General features: G+C 37.1%; 1 protein-coding gene and 1 long non-coding RNA gene across 2 annotated transcripts in view; one reads left to right on the forward strand and one right to left on the reverse strand.

Moving 5' to 3' along the window:
• LOC135215455 (uncharacterized) overlaps positions 1–11333 on the reverse strand; it is a 161019-nt gene extending 149686 nt beyond the window's left edge. The window contains exon 1 of the mRNA XM_064250168.1: positions 9723–11333. Coding sequence (XP_064106238.1) covers positions 9723–9858 — 136 coding nt within the window. The 5' untranslated portion in view covers positions 9859–11333. The remainder of the gene's footprint in view (positions 1–9722) is intronic.
• LOC135215458 (uncharacterized) overlaps positions 1–24640 on the forward strand; it is a 378796-nt gene that overhangs the window by 190145 nt on the left and 164011 nt on the right. The window lies entirely within an intron of this gene.

The raw sequence follows: 24640 nt of genomic DNA on the forward strand, positions 1-24640 counted from the left end.
CTACCAATTTCATTTCTGTCCGTTGAAATGAAAGAATCATAGCAAAACGATTAGTGGTTCTGAAATTTATTTTGTGGATTCGGAAATATCTCTTTTGGTTTTCTTGAGCATCAACGAAGTAGTGTTTCCGAAACGTTGGATCGAACAGTATGTTAACAGAAGAAATTATGCGGAATGCATATCCTATCGCATTTTTTTATAATCCTGGGTCAACGTGTAGGACATCATCCTTTACAAAATATCCTTCGGAACTCGCGACTGCCCTCTTTTTTGCATGGCAGGAAATGTAAAAAGAACCTTATTTGCTTGACACATTACTTAAAGTAGAATGTGACTGTGATGCAAGGTGGTTTATTTTCCCAAAGCAATACCAACCAACGAACAAAGTTCCTTTGCCTTTTGTGGCTCCTAGACTTCAGAACTGGTGATACTGTCTAGAATGCGCTCAGAGACGAAACGTTTGAAACATTTCGGTATGGTCTTGGCCTGCCACCTCGGTGGCCGCGAGTCCGATTCTCGGGCATTCCATTAAGGAGTGAGAGATGTGCATTTCTGGTTATAGAAGTTCACTCTCGACGTGGTTCGGAGGTCACGTAAAGTCGTTGGTCCCGTTGCTGAATAACCACTAGTTCCACGCAACGTGAAATCACCATACAAACAAACAATAAACGTTGCTTATAAAATAACAGGTAAAAACTTGTGACATTCATTTCTCTCTCTCTCTCTCTCTCTCTCTCTCTCTCTCTCTCTCTCTCTCTCACACACACACATTTTGCCTATCATCAACGTCTTTAATAACGTTTTTCTTTTTCAAATTCACTCGATGACTCATTATGGACCTGACAAAGATAATCATGCAAGGAATAATTACTTCACACTGTACCCGAATCGTTAATTTCAATATATCGGGGCTTTATTGATCAGTCTAGTGCTATTGAAGTTTATACATATATAAGATCTTTCGAGGCCGCGAATTCGTTGGAGAAGAGATTTCCTCGAATCAGGTCAAGGTAGTATTCTCCAGCAGAGTCGAACGAATCATGTCAGTCTTTGAAGTTCAGAAGAGCTCACTTATCAGCCTCCCCATCCCTCCGTCCTCTCTCTCTCTCTCTCTCTTTCCAGGGCTATATATTGCCTCTTGGTGGCATCTTCATTTATTGGTTTCTGTGTCTCTTTATCCCGCTGTTGGGCCTCATGGTACAGTCCTGCGCCCTCGGCCCATAGTCCATAGCAGAGGAACCCGATTTCAATTCCCAGGCCACGCGGCGAAAGTAGAGATCTAGTCGCGTCTGATTGCCAATTCAGAAAGCCCCATTTTGACCCAAGTAGGGAATTAAGTATTTGGGTATTAGTATACTGTTGTAGGTCGCAGTGAATTGGAAAAGAATGACAGGCGTGAATGATTATCCCTACGTCAAAGTGTGTCACCTCGTGATATAAGGAAACGAATGGATTCATCAGTAATGTTGAACCATTCATTAGATCTTTCTTCCTTTACTACTCTGATGGTTCTTGGGTCAATCTCTCTCTCTCTCTCTCTCTCTCTCTCTCTCTCTCTCTCTCTCTCTCTCTCTCTCCGTTTACGGAACTAACTCGGGACGTTTTTAGATAAAATATTTTAAGGCCCCGATGATTGAGGCGAAGCTTACAAGTAAAATAGAACAAATATATTAACTAAAAGTCAAATATGAACCTGAAAAGCAAAAGCACAACCACGAATTCAAAACTATGTGAGGCGTAAAAACGAGGAAAGAAGTTATTGTTTCAGAGTGTAAGTCAGTCAAGGGAAAAATATCACGAATAAAGAGAAGGCACCGAAGGTAGGAAATAAAGGGGAACAGAAAATGTTAACAGTGAAAACCGGTGAAGAAAAAGTCAAGGAATTGAAGAACTGAAGTAAGGACATTTTTCATGCCAGAGAAATGGTGATAGTTGGAATTAGAATCATTGGGAAGATCATTTGGGATTCTTAATAGGATTATAAATCTGCGGCTCATGTTTTCCTAGTGGTCTGGAATACTGTTCTGGGGTGCTGTCGGCCTAACTTGGGTATTTGCAGGGCTTATGAGGCTGTCTTTTAAACCAAGGAGTAGGATGCAGTTGTCCTTTAATATGAATACGTGCATTCACACGCACACACATATGTAAGTGTTATATATATATATATATATATATATATATATGTATGTTACAAATGTATTGTATGTACATATATGTATACATACATACATACATACATACATACATACATACATATATGATATAGATATAGATATATATATATATTATATATATATATATATATGTATGTATGTATGGTATATATTATGTATATATCACACATATAGATATCAGATATAGATATAGATATGATTAGATTATATATATTATATATATATAAAAATATATATATATATAGATATATATATATTTATATATAATATATAATATATCTATACATATATATATATATATATACATATATATATATATATATATATATATATATATATATATATATATAGTATATATATATGCACATAAACAAAACGAAGGGAGAAACTTAGAAAATACCTACGAAAGAGAAAGTGAGTAAAGTGTTAATGAACAATTATACGGCTGGAAGAACATAAAAGTAAATGCTAGAACACTCAGGGGAAGGAATGGAGGCGTAACTAAAGTTATTCGAGATTAAATCATTATTGGAATCTAGGCATAACATTTCGGAATAAAATCATGACATAAAGACGCTTTCCGTAAGAATAGAAAGTTGATAACATTTTGATATAATAGCGACGCTTTCTTGGAAGGAGACGAAAATGAAATAACGGGAAAGAAGCTCCAATCTGAATGAAGGCGAAGCAACAAGGAAAAGATGATGGGGGAAACCGTTAAGAGGAGAATTTTTTTTTTTTTTTTTGATAATCCAACAAATTCAGGCTCTCAGCCGCGCAGCCATCCATACTCGCGCGAACAGGACGACGGAGGGACTAGTTCATCATATCTTCGTTTCCAGCCATTTTCTTCCTAAATAACGGAACCCTTTTTAGCACCCAAGGGAGACCCGTGAAAGACCCCTATAAAACATTTTGACTTGGGGCGCTATTTGAAACGAATGTCTAATAGAGGTCTGATAATGGTAATAAAAACGGAAAGGCCAGTGAGTGGGGGCCGGGTGGCGGGGAGGAGGAGGAGGAGGAGGGATGCCCTTGGATATACCACCCCAACGCTCTGAATATCATGGGTCTCCAACAGTTCTTTCCCCCTCCCCCTACCTTCAACATCACCCCCCCCCCCCCTTCTAGTGTCCCTTTGGGAGTTTATGGAAGCGATAGGGGTCTCTTATGTCAAAATGAAAATCACCTTTTTTTTTCTTTAGAATTTTTTACATCATGTATTTTGAATTTTTTTGAACACTACTGCACCCTCCTCCCTACTTTTTTTTCCTAGATTTTGTCATGTAAGGAAAATGGGAAGGTACTTTCGTGATTATTATCACAGGCTATTTATTCACACACACACACACCATACATTAATACATACGCACACAAACGCACATACATACACGCACACACACTTACATACAAACATATATATATATATATATATATAATATATATATATGTATATATATATATGTATATATATATATATATATATATATATATAATACACACATATACACGCACACACACATATATATATATATATATGATATATATATATATATATATTATATATATATATATATAATATATATATATATATATATCTATATATATACTATATATATAATATATATAATATATATATATACACACACACACACACACAGAGTATAGGTAATATTTCGAATGTGTTACTTAGCAGGTAACAAAATATTTCTCATCTACTCGTATTTCCATCGCATCCCTCTTACATTTGCGTTTCAGCTACATCCATTCTCTGATCTTCGTGGAATAATGATGTTTTCCTTTAATATATATATCGAGGAATTTTTTTACCATTACATTTCAGTCTTTTAAGTCTAAGAAAAGATCTGCCTTGTGCCGTCTTTCCCTTGTCTCCTGCATTTGGCTTCAGTGGGACGACTCTGAAGTCACTCACTCGTCGTGTTTGTGAGAAAGTTGTGGCAAAGTTTGATACTGCTGAAGCAACTGTTGTTGTTGTTGTTGCTGCTGTTGTTGCTGGCGTAGTTATTGCTAATGATGTCTCCTGTTGACAATTTAATTACTATTTACGGGACTTTCTTGTCCTCCAGCGTTCGGGCTCTGTTGAATTGCTCGGAAGTTATAAACGTTTATAATATATTTTTACTATATATATATATATATATATATATATATATATATATATATACATATATATAATATATATATAATATATATATATATATTATATATATATATATATATTATATATGCAGATGTACATACACACTCACACTATATATATATATATATATATATATATATATATATATATATATATATATATATATGTGTGTGTGTGTGTGTGTGTGTGTGTGTGTGTGTGTGCGTGCTTGTGTGCCCGGAAGAGAATGACATAGATGCAGTCCCTGCGGTGTCGTGCTTGTGACTCACCTCCATGGTATAAATATTCCTTGAAGGTTTGTTGATAAACACTGTTTTGTGCTCATGCCATTCCGTTTCCACCTGGCATTTGCTTATTAGAGGAATGGAGTCGTTGCATCTTTCATGAGAATTCGGAAAAGATTGCAATAATGAGCATTGCCGTAAAATGCACCCAGCGACTGCTTTATGCCGACAATAAAAACCTTACTGCCAAATAAGATACTTGACATTTTTCTTTTTTCTGTGACGTAAATCAATTTTAATGAATTATTAAATAAATCAGAATCATTAGTAGAAGGAATGACGCTACTCTTAAGCTTAAAAGAAAAGAATGGTAAGAATATTTTTTTGACGAATGAGACAAATTTTGAATGTTGTAATAATGTACAAAACAATTGCTCCCAAAATTTAATTTAACATCTAGAATTTTTAAACAAACAAAAACTTCTTTCGGTTTCTTCTGAAGATGGAAAAAGAAACCCACAAAATTACTTAGTATATGTAAACTCTTACAAGTAAACAAGTTATGCTTAGTAATTTTGTGGGTTTCTTTTTCCATCTAGAATTTTGCTACTTTTTTTACCCGAATGAATTCGAGTTAATTTAAACTTAGATTAAAGTTAGGCGTCAAAAATTAATTCACAAGAACCTGTAGTATACTCGTTAAGGTAACAACAATTCCTCGATATAACCAATGTCTATATACTACTACTTCTCTAGTTTAAAGGTAACATAGAAATCTCTACGGTCAATTCCACTCACATTTCACTTACTAATTCCTTCCGTAAAATTTTGCTAAACTGTCCATACATTTCATGCATACTTTTATACATGATTTATCGCTTAAGGAAAATGCATGCAAAGGAAATTTTAACATCACGAAAACGGGGAATAGAATATATTGGGAATGAAACCGTTCTAAATAATGAAGAGCAGGGCGAAAAGAGTTGAATATTTTCGTCAACAGACAGAGGATAAATACCCAATCTAGATTATAAGTCAAAGCTTAAAGACTGCATTCATGAGAAGACGAAGTAAAAATGTTCAGGACGTTGAAATTTTTTAAGAATTTGTTTTCAGATATGAAAATGCATAGTGACTGATGTTTCGCTAACTTAGATTTCTCAACATTGGACTCAGGTTATGTAGGTTATTATAGATTTGAATATTTCACGACAGAATTGGGAAAATTCGAAGTCTTTTTAATGGTCATGATGACAACGTAAGCCAAAAGGCAATCGGTGATTTGTTTTTACTTATAACGTCGCTGTCACCATAACATTTGCAACGGAATTTGCATCGTTTATTGCCACATTTGCCTGATGATTGATTTTATTTTATTTTTTGTGGTGCCATTTGGAAAAATTTTATTCATTGAAGTCAGAACTAAAGAATGTCCCGTCTCAGCAGTTTTCATTTCTTTTTTATGAGAAATATCTAAAAGACAATTAAGAAATTTGTAAAGAAATATCTCGCATACCTGAGACAGTAAATGCGTAATAAATAATTGCAGATTCCCCTTAGTCAGAACTAGAAATGCATTCGGTCTTGACAGTTATAACCCCCCAGGACTTGGTTATATAAAACTATTGAAATTGGAAAAAAGAATGAGGAAGCAGTGAATATTGAACGCTTAGATATTAAAATGATATCTTATGTTTGTGTGTAGTTATCCCGTTTGGTAGAATGGTGTGTTAAATTGTATAGGGAAGGGTTGTGTAGAGGTGCATGCTCATTCAGTTCGAATAGTTACATTTCTCACGAATAGTGAGACGCGCGAAACGTGTGGAAGGCGAATACTCGAAAATAAGGCGCAGTAGGTATGAGAAGAGAAGAACAACACATGGCAAGAGAAGTGATGGACTTGGAGGTGGATGGAACACGAAGGAGAGGAAGACCTAAGACCAGGTGGAGAGATTGCATGAGAGATGATATGAGGGAGAAGGGAGTACTGGAGGAAATGACACAGGAGAGAGATAGGTGGAAGAGACTTATTAAAAACGGCGACCCCGATTAAGGATTAAGCTGGGAAGAAGGAGAAGAAGAGGTATGATTACACATGCTTGAAATAGGCGAGATAGGTACTGGCAGTTTAATTCCTTAAAGTCCTAGAATATAGGATAATGCGAAATGACGCAGAAAAGAAATATAATACGCACAGATGGAGATGCAGGTAAGTATAATAGCTAAATAGGAGGATAGACTCTGATAAAGATGATAATCAAATCTTATTTTATACTGAAAATAAGAGGCTTTCGGTTACAGCTATAAATAAATATCTATATGAGAAACAGTCACCACAGATGAATTCAAGAATTATTTTAGGTCAATGTTTAAAATCATTTAAAGCGAAATAGTTCGAAATGCCCTTTTTTCTAAGTTTGTAGGTAAAAATGCATATTGGACAATGTTTAATGTCAGGACTCAGTTATCTGACAAAACGACTGCTTAGCATTTCAAAATCTGCCTCTGTAGGTAATTATTCAGGCAATGTTATTCATAAGATATAGCGAAGTCTACCCAATGCATTCATTGGAGAAATATGGTAATATGGTTGGCCATACAACTAGTGTTTAAAATAAAAACTAAGAGAGTTATCCTTAAATCCCAACTCTTTTCACATAATGAATTAGGGTGCATGTAACGGCGTATGGAATTTAAATAGGACCTGATTGAAGTAACATCTCTGAAAAAAAAATCGTTGGTCTATAGTCCTATACCGATCACTTTACTAAAGCGAACGCAACTATATTCTTTTCAAAACTTTAAGGCCGCCTACATAGTAATACAAAGGCATCCGCTGGTTGTCATTGTTTTCTTGAGTGATGAATTTTGTGATAAATTTCGATCGTCGATTAATTGTGCACAGTAAACGGTTTCCTGGGTATGAAAATGGTGTCGGATCGCTGTTATGAAGTATTCCAGAACATGGTTGGCAATGATTAAATCAAACTGATTTAATCAAGTTATTAAATCATTGATTTTTTAAATAAAAAAAATCATGAATTTTACATTTTTTTCATTGTTTTATATTTGAAAGCAAACAAATTGAAAATTATGGTTTGGAGATTAATAAAACTTAAGCATAACTGTGCTGCATCTATTTATTTTGATATAAAAAAAATTGCAAGTACATACTTTAGGCCAGAACTGGAAGCCTAAAAGATAAATCAATGGCAATTTTGTCATAAAATAATTTTGAAGGAAAAGAGGATTGAAAAAACATCTAACAAATAAAAAAATTAAATAAATAAAAAAATCAAATAAATAAAAAATCAAATAAATCACTGATTTCTTTGTATTTTTTTTATATTTTTTTAGAAGAATAAAAAAAATCACCAACCCTGCTCCAAAGTGTCTTGGGAAAATTAAAGGTTGACTTTATATTTCCTTGCTCTGATAATCGGTATGTTATTACTGATTACTAAAACCGCTCATATTATTCCAAAAAGGATCGTTGGACCCTTCACCCAGTCAGGCCTTCCTATTTACCAAGAGCGGTCTTGGTATAAATAGTCCCGTTTTCCGATTCTGTCAACCATAGCTTGATTTTATGACGTATATGATGTCCAAAACTAACTGGGGAACCTTACTGTTGTGATTCTACCAAGCAAACATGACTTTTCTTCTTCTTCTTCTTCTTTTCTACTTTACGTAATTGGTGACTTTTCATTTCTCACAAACTCTGTATTACGTGTCCAACAGACTATAATATCGCGTCCATTCCTGTAGGCAATGAGCAATGTTCATGAACTCTCTGACCTTGTTGAAATTGAGTTTTCATGAGCTGTACCACATACGTTGTTAAAATAATTTGTCTTAAAATTGCCAGTTGCATGATACATGGAGATATGTCAACGCACAGCTTATCTCGATTTGACAAGATCTCTTTACGAGAGTACGAATGTCATGTGACAATTCTGGGTAACCCCCAAGTCTTTCACTTATTTACTCTGTACCACACGGCGTTCATGGTTAAATACATAGATATACATACATACATACATACATACATACATACATATATATATATATATATATATATATATATATATATATATATATACATACATACATGAACGCCGTGTGGAACATATATATATTATGTATACATATATTTATATTGATATAAATAAATATATGTATGTATATGTATGTATGATATATACGTGCGGGCGCGAGTGTATATATCATATATACACACATACATGCAAGGTTATTTCACCAGAAATTAATTTGGGAAATGTATGACAGCATCCCGACAGACATAATCTGCGGTCTTTCCCGGAGTAATCAATAGTCCATTTCCGTCGAAATATTGTTTTGGCTAAAGTTGGTTTGTTCCAGTACGCTTCATAAGTTCCCGCAAATCTGTCAGCGACAAAAAACGTGCCGGGGATCGGCACCATACTGCACCAAAGTGCGCCGTCTCTCAGTTTATCTCTCGATCGATTGATCGATCAATCGGGAGAGAGAGAGAGAGAGAGAGAGAGAGAGAGAGAGAGAGAGAGAGAGAGGACTCCACCCATTGCACACAAAAATATTTAAGGTTATAAAACGTACATAAATGCATTAAATAGATATACGTGGATCGTGTATAGAGATTTAAAGACTGATGATTCAGACAACTGTACATCACACACATACACAGGTCGAGAGAGAGAGAGAGAGAGAGAGAGAGAGAGAGAGAGAGAGAGAGAGAGACTGATGAAAGATACATGAAAATAGATACTGCACCAATCGCACACAATAATATTTTAGGTTATAAAACTTACATAAATGCACACAAAAATATTTAAGGCTGTAAAACGTACAGAAACACACTAAATAGATAACTAAATAGATATACGTGGATCGTGTACAGAGACATAACATGAAGACTGATTCAGACATACACAGGTCGCGGAAAGAGAGAGAGAGAGAGAGAGAGAGAGAGAGAGATACATGAAAATAGATACTGCACCCATCGCACATAAATGCATTAAATAGATACGTAGATCGTGTACAGAGACATAACATAAAGACTGGTTCAGACAACCGCACGTCACACATACACAGGTCGGGGAAGAGAGAGAGAGAGAGAGAGAGAGAGAGAGAGAGAGAGAGAGCTTACACATGTAAACTTACCTGAGACCGTATCGACCCAGAGAACGACGAGGTGTATAAGCAACAGAAGCATTCGACGAGCAGACCTGATGCCACCGGTTCTGTGGCCCCACCTCAGGGCCCCCCCAGCTTGCCAGAGCCACCACCACCACCACATGGTCTTCCCTTTTCGTCAGCAATGGTGATGGGGAAGAAAAATGAATCGCGGAATGGAAATTATTGACGAAATTCAAGTTCACTTGCCTGCTTCCGTGTTTCCCTTTTGTTTATTTATTTTTTACTTGCTTTTTTAGGACTGAATCTGCTCCTTTCTAAGTATACATATGTGAGTCAGAGATTGTGATGAAAAGTGATTTTGTGGGAAGTATAGCTATATATCAGAGAAATTTGAAAACTGACTGATGTCCCGTTTTTGTCCCGTTTGTGCTTTCCCTACTGAACTGTTATTAGGGTGGTGGGTGAATGGGGACTGTAGGTCTTTATTTGAACTTGTTCCTGACGTTTATAAATGTGTAGTAATTGTTTGATTGATTTAGATTTATGAACTGCACTAATGACTTTTTCCCTTCTTTTTGAATACTCAACACTTAGTTCATTTCATGTTCCATTATCCAATAATTCATACAGAAGTGTCTGTGTGCAAGATCCCTTTTCCATACACTTTTGAAATGTGAAGTTGCTTCGTCTTGTGTTCTGTTGAACCGTTTTCATCAAATCGATCGTTGGTGGCACTCAAAAAGGGCACTTTTCAGTTACGGTAAAATTCCTTCACACCTGAATCAATGAACCGGAACGAAAGAAGTGCTTGACCCGAGAATTGTTTTATTGTATCGTCCTCTCCTTAATCTACCTGTCCGTTAAAGGATACATTCAGCACGCCTTCATTTACGCCTCCTAGGGAGTCCTGTAGTGCCACTTCAGGGATGACCTGGAGATGGCCTTGTTATGTCAACGACTTTAGCCTCCCTAATGTCCTACTTAACTCCTTTTGTTTTGCTCCGTTGAGGGTCCTCGGGAGTAGGTACTCCTCCCACTCCATCTACTTTCATACCAACTCTTCAAACACTCGGCCTTTCCTGTCTGGGTCCAATTTCAACTCACGAAAAATATACAGAGTCGTCCCCGGCACCTTTTCCGCCCTTTCCCATCAATGAATCCATTCATACTCTCGATGAATTAAATTTATGGCGGCCCCGAATGGAACGGACTCGACGAACCAAAAGAGAAAATAAAAAAAATAAATAAATGGCCAAAAAAAAATCAAATCACATAAAGGAACTTCGGCGTTGTCATTCCCTGATGATTTTGGAAGTCGGGTGTTTCACTGGATTTTGCTTTCTCACTCGCTCTTCCTCTCTCTCTCACTGGCGGGGTTCTTATCCACCACCATGACTGGGAGAACGGCTGTCTCTAGTTCTGGTATCCGTTGCGAGTGATTTCCATTTCGCAAACATTTGTGATGACGGGATCGTCTGGAGGAACACAACACTCACTGCAGTCTTTTTTGCGTCGGCAAGTACTCGCAGAGGTGGGCGGCTACTAATAGTACTTCTTGAGTAAATAGTAAAAAGACACGACCCGGAAATAACATGTGACTGCCAGTTGAGCGGAGCGGCACGTCCCTTCCCTTGCGGAGACACACGTGTGACTGAGGTGCCAGGAGTTGCAGAACGGTCTTTTATACGCCTCTTTGGGAATACAGAAAACGAGAGGTTTAATGGCTCCTGGTTGGGGGATGGGGATAGTTTCGGGGGGGTTTGCTAGTCTTGGGACAATGGATTTACGCATCGTACGTTCGTGTGTATATCTGTGTACTTGTCCAGGTGTTACAAGAACGCCAAGGCCACAGAATTCCAGGTAAATGTGACGCATAGCATGGGAGATATAAAGAGAGAGAGAGAGAGAGAGTGAGAGAGAAAGAGGGCACAGCACAGCAAGTGACATCATCCAGCAGTGCCTTTTCGTGCCATGCACCCGCTGGGGAAAAAATGAATTTGAATTCATGTATTCAGGACTTCCCAGTCATAATTTATGAGGGAAGGAAGTGCAGGTTTTATTTTCACTCGCTTCCCGGCCGAGTCGCCATCCTTGAGCGGTTCTCTCTCCCTCTCTTTTCCTTTCTGTTAATTTTACATGAATTTTTGCTCTTGTGGCTGTTCTTCGTTCTTGACTTGACATCATCTTCTTTTTCTACAAGCTTGTTCCTGTTTGGGGTCGCTGTAATGGTTCTTCAACACACTCTTCCATCTCCCTCGGTCCAGTGCATCCTCCTCCTCGCTCAATCCCAACTCCCCCATATCTCTTCACACAGTCAATCCATCGCAATTTTGGTCTACCCAACCTTGAGTTGACATACGAGGCTTTATCCATCGATCATTGTGAAAGGAATCCGTAGTTGCTATTGGAATGATTCACTGAATAATATTTGATAGGTGAATAAAATTTGATGGAATTATTTTGAGTAACAACGTTCAAGGAACAGATGTGCAATTTTATTAATTGAGCACGAAACTCGAAGTGATGTGTAGTTACTTAGAAGTTACTTTTTTTCGAGAAAATTATCAGTAGTGTTGAGGGAATATCTTGTAGTGGTCCAGAGTGGTTAGGCATTCTTCCTAAAGTTAAAAAAGAGAGAGAGACAGAGAGAGACAGAGAGAGAGAGAGAGAGAGAGAGAGAGAGAGAGAGAGAGAGAGAGAGAGAGAGAGAGAGAGAATAGAAACTTACACTACTGAGATGGCGTGAGGTATAAAATGATTTCTCTTGACACTTACATGAATGTCAAGGCAATTATTTCCTTGCTAATGATAGAAAAGGATTATTATCAAAATTATGTGACTTAATAGCGTCATTATCCAGGTGAGATGCTTCCGTAATAAAAAAAATTATTAGATATTGGAATGTGTTTCTCAGTAGATGAGAGCAAAAAGACACAGAGAAGGGATTACCCTCTGATTTCCGAGAGATCTGTATAGTATGTGGTCTTGGAGGCGAAATTCAGTGATCAAATCAGAATCCATTCAGAATTGGAAGATGGAAGTGTGTTATTGGAATTGACAAATAGAAGTGGAAATGAAGTGTATATAGTCGACTTCCGTCGTTTAAATATATCTGAATCACTTCCTGTTTTTCGTCCCTTTTCATGGCAAGTGATGAGACAGTTAGTTAGCCATCAGACTGCCGATCATCTTTAGCTACCAAGCACAAGGGAACTTCAGATTTACTTACTTTACATTCCTTGCATCAATCCGAATATATGTTTTTTGAATTTTTTTTTAATTATCTGCACCGACGATGATTTGATCATTGACTTCCTGTTTCAGCTAAGTATTAAGTGTGTGTGTGTCTCTCTCTATACATCCTGGATGGTGAGAGAGACTGTTTTGATACTTTGCTAAACCAAGACGTTAAAGATAATATCACCGTCGATACAGATCGCTCAAAAAATTCAAAAGTGAAAGACAGACAGTCTTGATACTTTGTTAGCACAAGAAGTTAACGACAAAATCGCCGTTGATACAGATAACTCAAAAATTTCAAAACTGCAAATTCAACATTGCTAGAAAAAAGAGGGGGGGGGGGGGTAGGGGGGGCGGACAATATGCTGGAAAAAAAGGGGTGTGGGATGATGTTTCCAGCATCAAGTTTTCGAGGCTCATGATTCCAGGCGGTTCCAGAGTTAAAATGAAAAGTATAGTTACTACTGCCAGCTTGGTTTATTTCTGATTATAAATCCAGGCAACTATATCTCAAAGATGATACCCGATGATAGGCATGATAGGCGTGTCGGGAGAACAGAGGTAGATAGAAAACAAAACTGTTTGAGCTAAGGTTTCTGGGAGGACAGGAGCAATGAAAATACTCTCAGTTTGGTGTTTTTCTGTTTTACACACCGCCTCACAGGCGTGATCGATATGGTCTTGGCTTGCCACCTCGGTGGCAGCGAGTTCGATTCTCGGGCATTCCACTGAGGAGTTAGAGATGTGTAGTATATCTGGTGATAGAAGTTCACTCTCGACGTGGTTCGGAAGTCACGTAAAGCCGTTGGTCCCGTTGCTGAATAACCATTGGTTCTATGCAACGTAAAAGCACCATACAAACAAACAAAATCTTCTGTTTTACAAAGGATTTCTTAGCCCTATGACGTTTAGATTTGCTACGATTACTTGACGGTAAAACCTCATTACAAAATTCCCTGTAGACATCGGGTGAAAACCCACTAACTAGAGAAACTGAGAAACGGATAGCGTCTAGAGAGGGAATGCACTTTTCAGCACGGTCACTTGGACACCTTTCAAGATAATCTTATATTCACTCGGTTATAGGAAAACCGTCTAAAGATGAGTCACGTCTATGGATTTCTAAGAAACTCTGGAACCGTTTCCATGAATATGAATTCAGTGGCTTGGACACATCAATGGTGGTGACGCAAGTCGAGATTTAGTTACCGCCTTTCCATTTCCCCTCCGCTGAAGGAGCTGAGGGGAGGAAGACCCCCGATCGTGCGCCTCGGATTCCCGGAATTCACTGTACTTTCGATATGACTCGAAGTGCTTTCTAAAAGTGTTTGCCCTAAGTTTGCCACCATGCTTTTCCATTTAGAGCAGAAGGTTTTGGAAACGCTGGGTTATATTTCGCTAAAAATGACATCAGTCCTGCGTGGGTGATCAAGTATTTATGTAATAGAGAACTAGCATATTTTTTCGCAGGCTGTCTCGACGCGGCCAACGAGGAATTAGATGAATGTATATCTGGTGATAGAAATTCATTTCTCGAAATAGTGTGGTTCGGATCCCACAATAAGCTGTAGGTCCCGATGCTATGTGACCATTTGATTCCTAGCCACGTAAAAATATCTAATCCTTCGGGCCAGCCCTAGGAGAGCTGTTAATCAGCTCAGTGGTCTGGTTAAACTAAGATAGACCTAACTTTTTGCAGGCTGTTTAAATTGAATACAAAGTCATAGGTTATATATAATGTATATAATGTATAAGTACCTTAAACGCTCCAAGAAGAGGTTCATTGGAGGACGAAACTGTTGGGCATTTTCTAAGAGAAACTCTATTCATTTTCTATGTGGACTACAATGGAAATGATGGTGATGTGTGATAAGGTCATCATTCACTGTACTTATAGAGAGGGAGCTAGGGGCTGTTCCCGAACTAGGTGATGGTAAGTCTTGACTGTTCCAGACCCACAGAATAGCGGCGTTACTCATTGCAAAAGAAATATATCGATACATAATACATTTTTACGTGCGTGCATGTATAAATAAGATCGTTAATATTAGATAACGCACGCTTTTATTTTATTATCTGTATTATAATTCTTTTTATCTTCAGGCTGCAATTTTTTAAATGATGATATTCTCTGCAGTGTTGGTTAGTTTTTTATTTTTATTTTCATGCCAACAGTTGTGTCAGCCATAAGCTTCAAGGTATCATCTAGGGTTTTTCTAGTATACAGAAAAGACTCATATATAGTAGGATGTAGTTCTTTTGCATGTTTAGTATATGTTGTAGGATTTAATTCTTTTGCATGTTTAATATATGTTGTGAGGTGTAGTTCTTTTACATGTTTAGTTTATGTTGCGGGGTGTAGTTCTTTTGCTGGGTTAGTTATTTTATTGTGGGGTGTAGTTCTTTTTGCATGTTTAAGTTAATTGTTGTGGGGTGTAGTTCTTTTGCTGGGGTTTAGTATATGGGGTTGTGGGGTGTAGTTCTTTTGGTTTATGTTTAGTAAATATGTTGTGGGGTGTCGTTCTTGTACATGTTTAGTATATGTTGTGGGGTGTAGTTCTTTTGCATAATTTCGTTTATATGTTTGGGGTGGTGTTCTTTTACATGTTTAGTATATGTTGTGGGTGGTAGTTCTTTTCGCATGTTTAAGTAATATGTTGTTGGGGTGTGTAGTTGCTTTTGCAATATTTAGTTTATATGTTGTGGGTGTAAGTTCTTTTACATATTTTAGTATAGGTTGCGGGGTGGAGTTCTTTTGCATGTTTCGTAATTTAATGTTGTGGGTGTAGTTCTTTTCCCATTTGTCTTAAGGGGTAATTTGTGGGGTGTAGTTCTTTTAACATGTTTAGCATATGTTGTGGGGTGTAGTTCTTTGGCTTGTTTAAGGGGTATATGTTGTGGGGTGTAGTTCTTTTTAACCATGTTTAGTATATTTTGTTGGGGTGGGATGTAGTTCTTTTGCATTGTTTTAGTATTTATGTTGTGGGGTTAGTTCTTTTTGCATGTTTTAGGTATATGTGTGGGGTGTAGTTCTTTTACTGTTTAGTATATGTTGTGGGTGTAGTTTCTTTTCCATGTTTAGTATTCTGTTGGGGGTGTTAGTTCTTTTTGCAATTTAGATATCGTTGTGGGGTGTAGTTCTTTTACATAGTTAGTATAGGTTGTGGGGTTTGTTGTAGTTATTTTGCATGTTTAGTATATGTTGTGGGGTGTAGTTCTTTTCCATGTTAAGTATATGTTGTGGTTTGCCGTTTAGATATGTGTGGGTGTTGTTCTTTACATGTTTAGTATATGTTGAGGGGTATAGTGTAGTTCTTGTTGATGTTTAGTATATGTTGTAGGTGTTTGTTCTATGTTTAGTATATGTTGTCGGGGTGTAGTTCTTGTGACATTTTAGTAGATGTTGTGGGGTGTATGTAGTTCTTTGCATGTTAGTATATGTTGTGGGGTGTAGTTCTTATTTGCATATTAGTATATGTTGTGGGGTGTAGTTTTTTTACATGTTAGTAAGGGTTTGGGGTGTAGTTTCTTTTGCATGTTTAGTATTATGTTGTGGGGTGTAGTCTTCCCTGTTTAAGTATATGTTGTGGGTGTAGTTCTTTTACATGTTAGTATATGTTGTGGGGTGTAGTCTTTTATTGCATGTTTAGTATATGTTGTGGCGGGGTTAGTTCTTTTGGAATGTTCAGTATATGTTGTGGGGTGTAGTGATTTTGCATGTTTAGTATCTGTTTGGGGTGTAGTTCTTTTGATGTTTAGTACTACGTTGTGAGGGTGTAGTTTTTTACATGTTTAGTATATGTTGTGGGGGTGTAGGCTTTTACATGTTTAGTATATGTTGTGGGGTGTAGTTTCATTTTCCAGTTTAGTATATGTTGTGGGGTGTTAGTCTTTTGCATGTTTAGTTTATGTTGTGGGGTCGTCGTTCTTTTACATGTTTAGTATATGTTGTGGGGTGTAGTTCTTGTTGTATGATGTTTAACTATGTTGTGGGGTGTCGTTATTGTACATGTTTAGTATATGTTGCGGGGTGTCGTTCTTTTACATGTTTAGTATATGTTGCGGGGTGTCGTTCTTTTACATGTTTAGTATATGTTGCGGTGTGTAGTTCTTTTACATGTTTAGTATATGTTGTGGGGTGTAGTTCTTTTACATGTTTAGTATATGTTGTGGGGTGTAGTTCTTTTGCATGTTTAGTATATGTTGTGGGGTGTAGTTCTTTTACATGTTTAGTATATGTTGCGGGGTGTAGTTCTTTTGCATGTTTAGTATATGTTGTAGGGTGTAGTTCTTTTGTATGTTTTATATGTTGTGGGGTGTAGTTCTTTTGCATGCTTAATATGTATTGTGGGGTGCAGTTCTTTTGAATGTTTAGTATATGTTGAGGGGTGTAGTTCTTTTGCATGTTTAGTATATGTTGTGGGTGTAGTTCTTTTGCATGTTTAGTATATGTTGTGGGGTGTAGTTCTTTTGCATGTTTAGTATATGTTGTGGGGTGTAGTTCTTTTGCATGTTTAGTATATGTTGTGGGGTGTAGTTCTTTTGCATGTTTAGTATATGTTGTGGGGTGTAGTTCTTTTGCATGTTTAGTATATGTTGTGGGTGTAGTTCTTTTGCATGTTTAGTATATGTTGTGGGTGTAGTTCTTTTGCATGTTTAGTATTTGTTGTGGGTGTAGTTCTTTTGCATGTTTAGGGTAGCCATAATGATAGCAATAAGCAGTGAAGATGAATATATATATATATATATATATATATATATATATATATATATATATATATATAATAATATATACACACACACACATATATATATATATATATATTTTTGCATGAGTTTAGTTTATGGCTGCGTTTTGTTTGCTCGTCTGCATGAAGCTTCGTATTTATAACTTATGCACCATTAAAAATACCTGGAATGGTTCATGGAAGTGATTAACTCTATTTATCATTTTCTCTGAATTTTTGGTTTTTTGTCTTTTCATCCTTTCGTTCATACCCTTCCCATTTTTATGTTATTTTTAAATATTTGAATAATATATATATATATATATATATATATATATATATATATATATATATATAAACGGAGACTACTTGCTTCTGATGCTAGTTATATATATTTTCACCTTCATGTGTTTCCTAATTGTATTTTTATATTCTTTGCAATTAGAGAACATTTTTCCTAACTGTGTTTTTATATTCTTTTCATTTAGAAAAAATTTTTCCTTATTGTATTTTTATATTCTTTTAAATTAACGAAAAGTTTTCCTAATTGTATTTTTATATATTTTTCAATTAGAGCAAATTTTTCTAAATTGTATTTTTATGTTTTTCAATTAGAGCAAATTTTTCCTAATTGTATTTTCATATTCTTTCCAATTAGAGCAAATTTGTCCTAGTTGTATTTTTATATTCAAAACTTTTCCTAATTGTATTTTTATATCTTTTTCAATTAGAGAAAAGTTTTTATAATTGTATTTTTATATTCTTTTCAATTAGAGCAAATTTTTCCTAATTGTATATTCATATTCTTTTAATATAGAGAAAACCTTTCCTTACTGTATTTTTATATTCTTTTGAATTAGAGAAAACCTTCCCTAATTTTATTTATTATCTTATTGTCAATTAGAGCAAATTTTTCTTAATTGTATTTTTATATTCTTTTCAATTAGAAAAAAGTTTTCCCAATTGTAGTTTTATATTATTTTCAATTAGAGAAAAAATTTTACTACTATGAGATTCAGGGCCTCTGTAACACGGTTTTTTGGACTTTGTTCCTTATCAAAGCATTGGATGTAGCTGAAAGTTGACATATGTATATTTTACAACCACACACAAATTTTGTCAGCATTATCAATAACCTAAACCCGATGGTTTTAATTTTTATAGAGTAAAAATTATCTAGCCGACGCCATGGCCAATGATTACGAGCCAAGAGTCGAAAAACATTCATTACGTAAGTAAGGTAAACACCTTTTGACGAAATGTTGCCCCGCCCATCCACCAGGCAGAAACTCATTCACCTTGTTCCATCGGCTCTGAAACCCAAAGACTTTATGAATGGCGGAACGATACATAGATGTGAGTGGGGTATTTGTGCTAGCGTAGTAATACTACTGTAGCAGTAGTGCCGCAACAATATAGCAGTAGTGTACATGAATTAAACGTTTTCATAATTTTATTTTTATATTCTTTTCAATTAAAGCAAAATTTTCATAATGGCATTTTTATATTCTTTTCAATTAGAGCAAACTTTTCTTAATTGTATGTTTATTTTCTTTTCAATTAGAGAAAATGTTTTCAGTTAGAGAAAAATTTTCCTAATTGTATTTTTTTCTTTTCAATTAGAGAAAAGTTTTCCTAATTGTATTTTTATTTTATTTTCAATTAGAGAAAATTTTTTCAGTTAGAGAAACATTTTCCTAATTGTATTTTTATATTCTTTTCAATTAGAGAAAACACAAGTGTAAAGATGCCACCTTACTCACAAGTAACGACGCCGTCGGTGACTCTTTCAAGTGGAGGAGGAGGTGGAGGATAAAGCGGAAGGTGAGGCAAGGAGGGAGACGCATGATGAAAAGGGGGTGGTGGAAGGGGCGGGGGAGGGAAGGGGGGAATGTGAAGGGGGATTTGGGAGGACGAGAAGAGAGATACGTGTGGGCGCTCGATGTCTAATGGTCTGGTAAGAAGCAACGTGGGCGTCTACAACGCAACGGATTTATTGGTTCCGTTCGGTGCATCAAACCAGCGCGGATTGCATGGATATATGTATTGATAGCATGGATATGTGTATTGAGGGGAAAATAAAAAGCATTGGTTTTGGTCTCGTGTTGTATGTTTAAGTGGGATTCTTCCTCCTCCTCCCCCCCTCCTCCTCCTCCTCCTCCTCTCCCCCCGATTGCCCCCTGGTGGTCGCTCGTGTTGCCTCATTTTCCCCTTATGCAGACAGGAGGGTCATGAGTCAGCAATTCTCTCTCTCTCTCTCTCTCTCTCTCTCTCTCTCTCTCTGGCGAATGAATGCATCGGGCCCGCTGGTGAAGTCTTCTCTCAAATGCGCGTGTCATCTGTCTCTCCTTCCCTGTATACTTTCTGTATAACCCATGTGTAATTTATGCAGTATATATGTCTGCGTAAGTGTGGGTTGAACTGGGTTCCTTGAAAAGTATAGATTTGTCAGAAAGGAAATAGATAAAACAAAATAAACTTTATTCGTTTTGCAGGGAAATTTTCAACCCACGCTTTCTAGTAAGAGAGAGGAGGTCTTTAGACCACTCTTCTGCGAATGAGCAGATAGATCTACTTCAGCTCTTGCATAGATGTGTCCTTCGATTCCAGAGCAAAAAAAAACAGAGATAAATCCCTCTTCACAGCATCGTGGTGAAAATGGTAACGTCGCTCTTATTAGATCGCGTGTCGAATCGAATTTCTCTAGGGAATTGAGAGCTCTTTGTACATATAATTATGTACATATGTATTTATTTATATTTATATATGTTTAATATAGATACACACATACACACACACACACACACACGTATATATATATATATATATATATATATATATATATATATATATATATATATATATGTAGAATCTACTGGTCAGTTTTTTACCCACTTGGCTACGATGGTGAGGATGGGTCTATTCCTGCTCAAATAAGTATATCTGAAAACGACAGGTATATGTATGTATGAGAGGGGGTAGACTTTTAATCCTTCTCGGGGTCAGGTCGGCAACGTGACCTCTTTGTGATTATTGGACCTGGGTTCGTTTCCCAGGACAGAGATCACAATTTCTTCTTCAAATTTCTTTGAACTTGGATCTTCAGGCTTTGTAGTGACAAGCGTATCCAAAAAAGAGCAAAGAATTCAAGAAGTTAAGAGGGCATTGTGGCTATTAAACTTTCATATATACATATATATATATCTACTATAGTATATATATATCTATATATATATAATCTATATACTATATATATATATATATTATATATATATATATAATTATATATATTCATATAATATATAATTATATTAATTTTTTAAACAAATTTTATATATATATTTATATATAGTGCGTATACGAATTCAAGGACGACGATATCCAAGTAAAAGAAAAGAAAAGAGAGAGAGAGGAATGACGATTGGAACCATACTGGATCAAGTGAAACTCTCACTGCCCCTGGAAACAGGTCGAATCTACTTGCGAACCCTGCAAGGTCATAATTGAGGAGGGTTTCCACGTGAGAGAAAAATGTTTCAAAAAAAAAAAAAAAAAAAAAAAAAAAAAACTGAAGTTTGGGTAGAGCTTGGTCGCCGTTTAGTGCCATTTCCATCCTTTTTAGATTTTGTTCTCTTTATGTTCAAGTATAGAGACTGTTTATGCTGTCGTATTTCCACGTTTATTTTCTCTCTTAACTCTCTATCTTCTGGTGGTATCTCAATGATTCATCATGTTCTCGTAGCTATTAATTCCAAGGATATAAATTTATCTTCTTCCAGCTTTTCGTTCGTAATTGTTGTTCGTCTTCATTATTTGTGTCTGAGGATCTTTGTCACACCATTGCTATGTCGTCTTCCTAAGCTTATCATCCTTCCTCCATTATCTGATATATATACATTTTTTTCCATGGCATCCACTTCATCCAATCATCTTCATCCAGCCCTCCTCGCCCTCCTCCAATTTCGCCAGTCAATGATGATATAGTTAAGTCATCCCACACAAATCCCATATCTATCTTACAGGTTTTCTGCTTCGTTGCTTTTCCAGATCTATACTCGCTGTAAGAGTTGGGCCTCGGTTCCGCCTCCTCCCTGTATCCTACCTCCTCCATCCCACCGCCCCCTTACCCACCTCCCTACAAGGGTGCGGGTTCCACTGGGTCCTTTAACCTCCCGTTATCCCCAAAACGCTGCAACCCCTTTTTACCCGGGGCTGGAAGGACCCATCTCCTTTTTTGCCCCGTTCTGCATCTTTCGTTATTCGGCTTCCATTTAGGTCCTGGGGATTTGTAGGGTATTTTTCACTGCGTGGCTCTGCAAAATGCAGTGTCGTAATCATGCAGCGGCAGCACAAAAAGGGCGGAGAGGTGATGTGGTATAAGGACGCGCATCGGTAGTTGTGGTGCCTTTATCATTTCTTATACTATTTCTTTTACTGATGAATATATTGATCACGTTCTTATATCCAATAGCGCTTACTCTTGTCCACTGATGGACTTCAACAAGGAAATAGTTTCTTAGAAAGTTCTTCACCCAAGTTTATGAATATGTTTTTTTTATAGTCTGTTTATGAATCTGTTACAGATTCACGTGCACTGAAATCATTATGGTATGGAAGCAGCAGTATTCCTTGGTATGGCCGAAGAAGCATGCAGTTTATCTCCAGAAAGCCACGAAAGATATTTAAGCTTAGTCATACATAACTAACAGAAGTTATAGCTTCGATTTCTGCAGGTTTTTCAAATTATGCGCGTAGCCCATAATTTGAAAAACCCACTCTTATGAAATACCAACATTGGTATTTCATAAGAGTGGAAGTTATGTGTCTGAGAACATTTAGCAACTCTTCTGAGGGCACGGTCCCTCCCCTTTGTTAAACAGAAATACATCGAGCGATTCGAAATATGCTTATTTCCTGCTGACATTTCATGTTATTAAGAACTGAAATAACCTGTTCTCTTCAGTAATAATGAACGTACTTTATCAATATAATGGATACTACAAAATTGGGAGGCTGAGTAAAATTTGATGGTTGTTTCGAATATATCCAAGGTATGAATCTAAACCTGTAGAGGTTAAACGAAGTAAGTTTAAACATATAAATGAACTTAGACGTGTCAAATGCCTCAAATCTAACTAAAATTCTGAGTGAACTTACAATCATTGGTCATATAATCGGTACTAAAACTCCAAAATAGGATTATACTTTGGGCGTCCACGATTTGCTTAATAACATTGGTATAATTAGGAAGTCCTTTTCTTGGTAAGCTTGCTATCGAAAATACTTATCTTAATGAGGCAATTGCGCTAGAAGAGAGAAAGAAAAAATCGATCTGTTGAACCAACTTTAGAGTAAGTACATCTGAGTTTAACCAGACCACTGAGCTGATCAACAGCTCTCCTAGGGCTGGGCAGAAGGATTATTTTAGGTGGCTAGGAACCAACGGGACCTACCGCTTATTGTGGGATCCGAACCACATCATATCGAGAAATGAATATCTAATCACCAGAAGTAAATTCCTTTAGTTCGGCATTGGCAGCAGCTGGGCGAGAACTTAAAAATGGGTCAATCCGTTGAGGTGAGGATTACTTTACCGAGGCCTTCGGTTTTATTTTAGCAATAGGATTGGCCATTCAAGTCTGTCATTTTCTTCCCTGTCTATTCTGTCGGTCTGTCTGTCTGTCTGTCTCCATCCATTTGCGACCCATAGAAAATTGAACTAATATCTAGAGCACCCAGTTAACGGCATAAGATCACGAACGGTCAGGCTAGATTATAAAGTCAACATAATTCCCGCCATTCCTTTCCACGTCCAGTGCTTGGATCGAATTAGGGTTCCTGGAATTGTGAGCCGAAATCTTACCATTGTGCCCACGAAGATCATAGACCTTTGTGCCCACGAAGATCATAGACCTTTGTGCCCACGAAGATCATAGACCTTTGTGCCCACGAAGATCATAGACCTTTGTGCCCACGAAGATCATAGACCTTTGTGCCCACGAAGATCATACACCATTGTGCTCACGAAGATCATACACCATTGTGCTCACGAAGATCATACACCGTTGTGCTCACGAAGATCATACACTGTTGTGCCCACGAAGATCATACACCGTTGTGCCCACGAAGATCATACACCATTGTGCCCACGAAGATCATACACCATTGAGCTCACGAAGATCATACATCGTCGTGCCCACGAAGATCATACACCGTTGTGCCCACGAAGATCATACACCACTGTGCCCATGAAGATCATACACCATTGTGCTCACGAAGATCATACCGTTGTGCCCACGAAGATCATAGACCTTTGTGCCCACAAAGATCATAGACCATTGAGCTCAAGAAGATCATACACCATTGTGCCCAGGACGATCATACACCGTTGTGCCCACGAAGATCATACGCCGTTGTGCCCACGATGATCATAGACCTTTGTGTCCTCGAAGATCATACACCATTGTGCCCACGAAGATCATACACTATTGTGCCCACGACGATCATACACCGTTGTGCCCACGAAGATCATACACCGTTGTGCCCACGAAGATCATACACCATTGTGCCCACGAAGATCATACACCATTGTGCCCATGAAGATCATGCACCATTGAGCTCACAAAGATCATACACCATTGTGCCCACGAAGATCATACACCATTGTGCCCATGAAGATCATACAACATTGTACCCATGAAGAACATACACCATTGTGCTCACGAAGATCATACACCATTGAGCTCACGAAGATCATACAACATTGTACCCACGAAGATCATACACCATTGTACTCACGAAGATCGTACACCATTGAGCTCACGAAGATCATACACCATTGTACCCACGAAGATCATACACCATTGTGCCCACGAAGATCATACACCATTGTGCTCACGAAGATCATACACCGTTGTGCTCACGAAGATCATACACCATTGAGCTCACGAAGATCATACACCGTTGTGCCCACGA

This window comes from Macrobrachium nipponense, chromosome 5 (assembly GCF_015104395.2).
Source record: "Macrobrachium nipponense isolate FS-2020 chromosome 5, ASM1510439v2, whole genome shotgun sequence".
Classification (NCBI taxonomy): Eukaryota; Metazoa; Arthropoda; class Malacostraca; order Decapoda; family Palaemonidae; genus Macrobrachium; species Macrobrachium nipponense.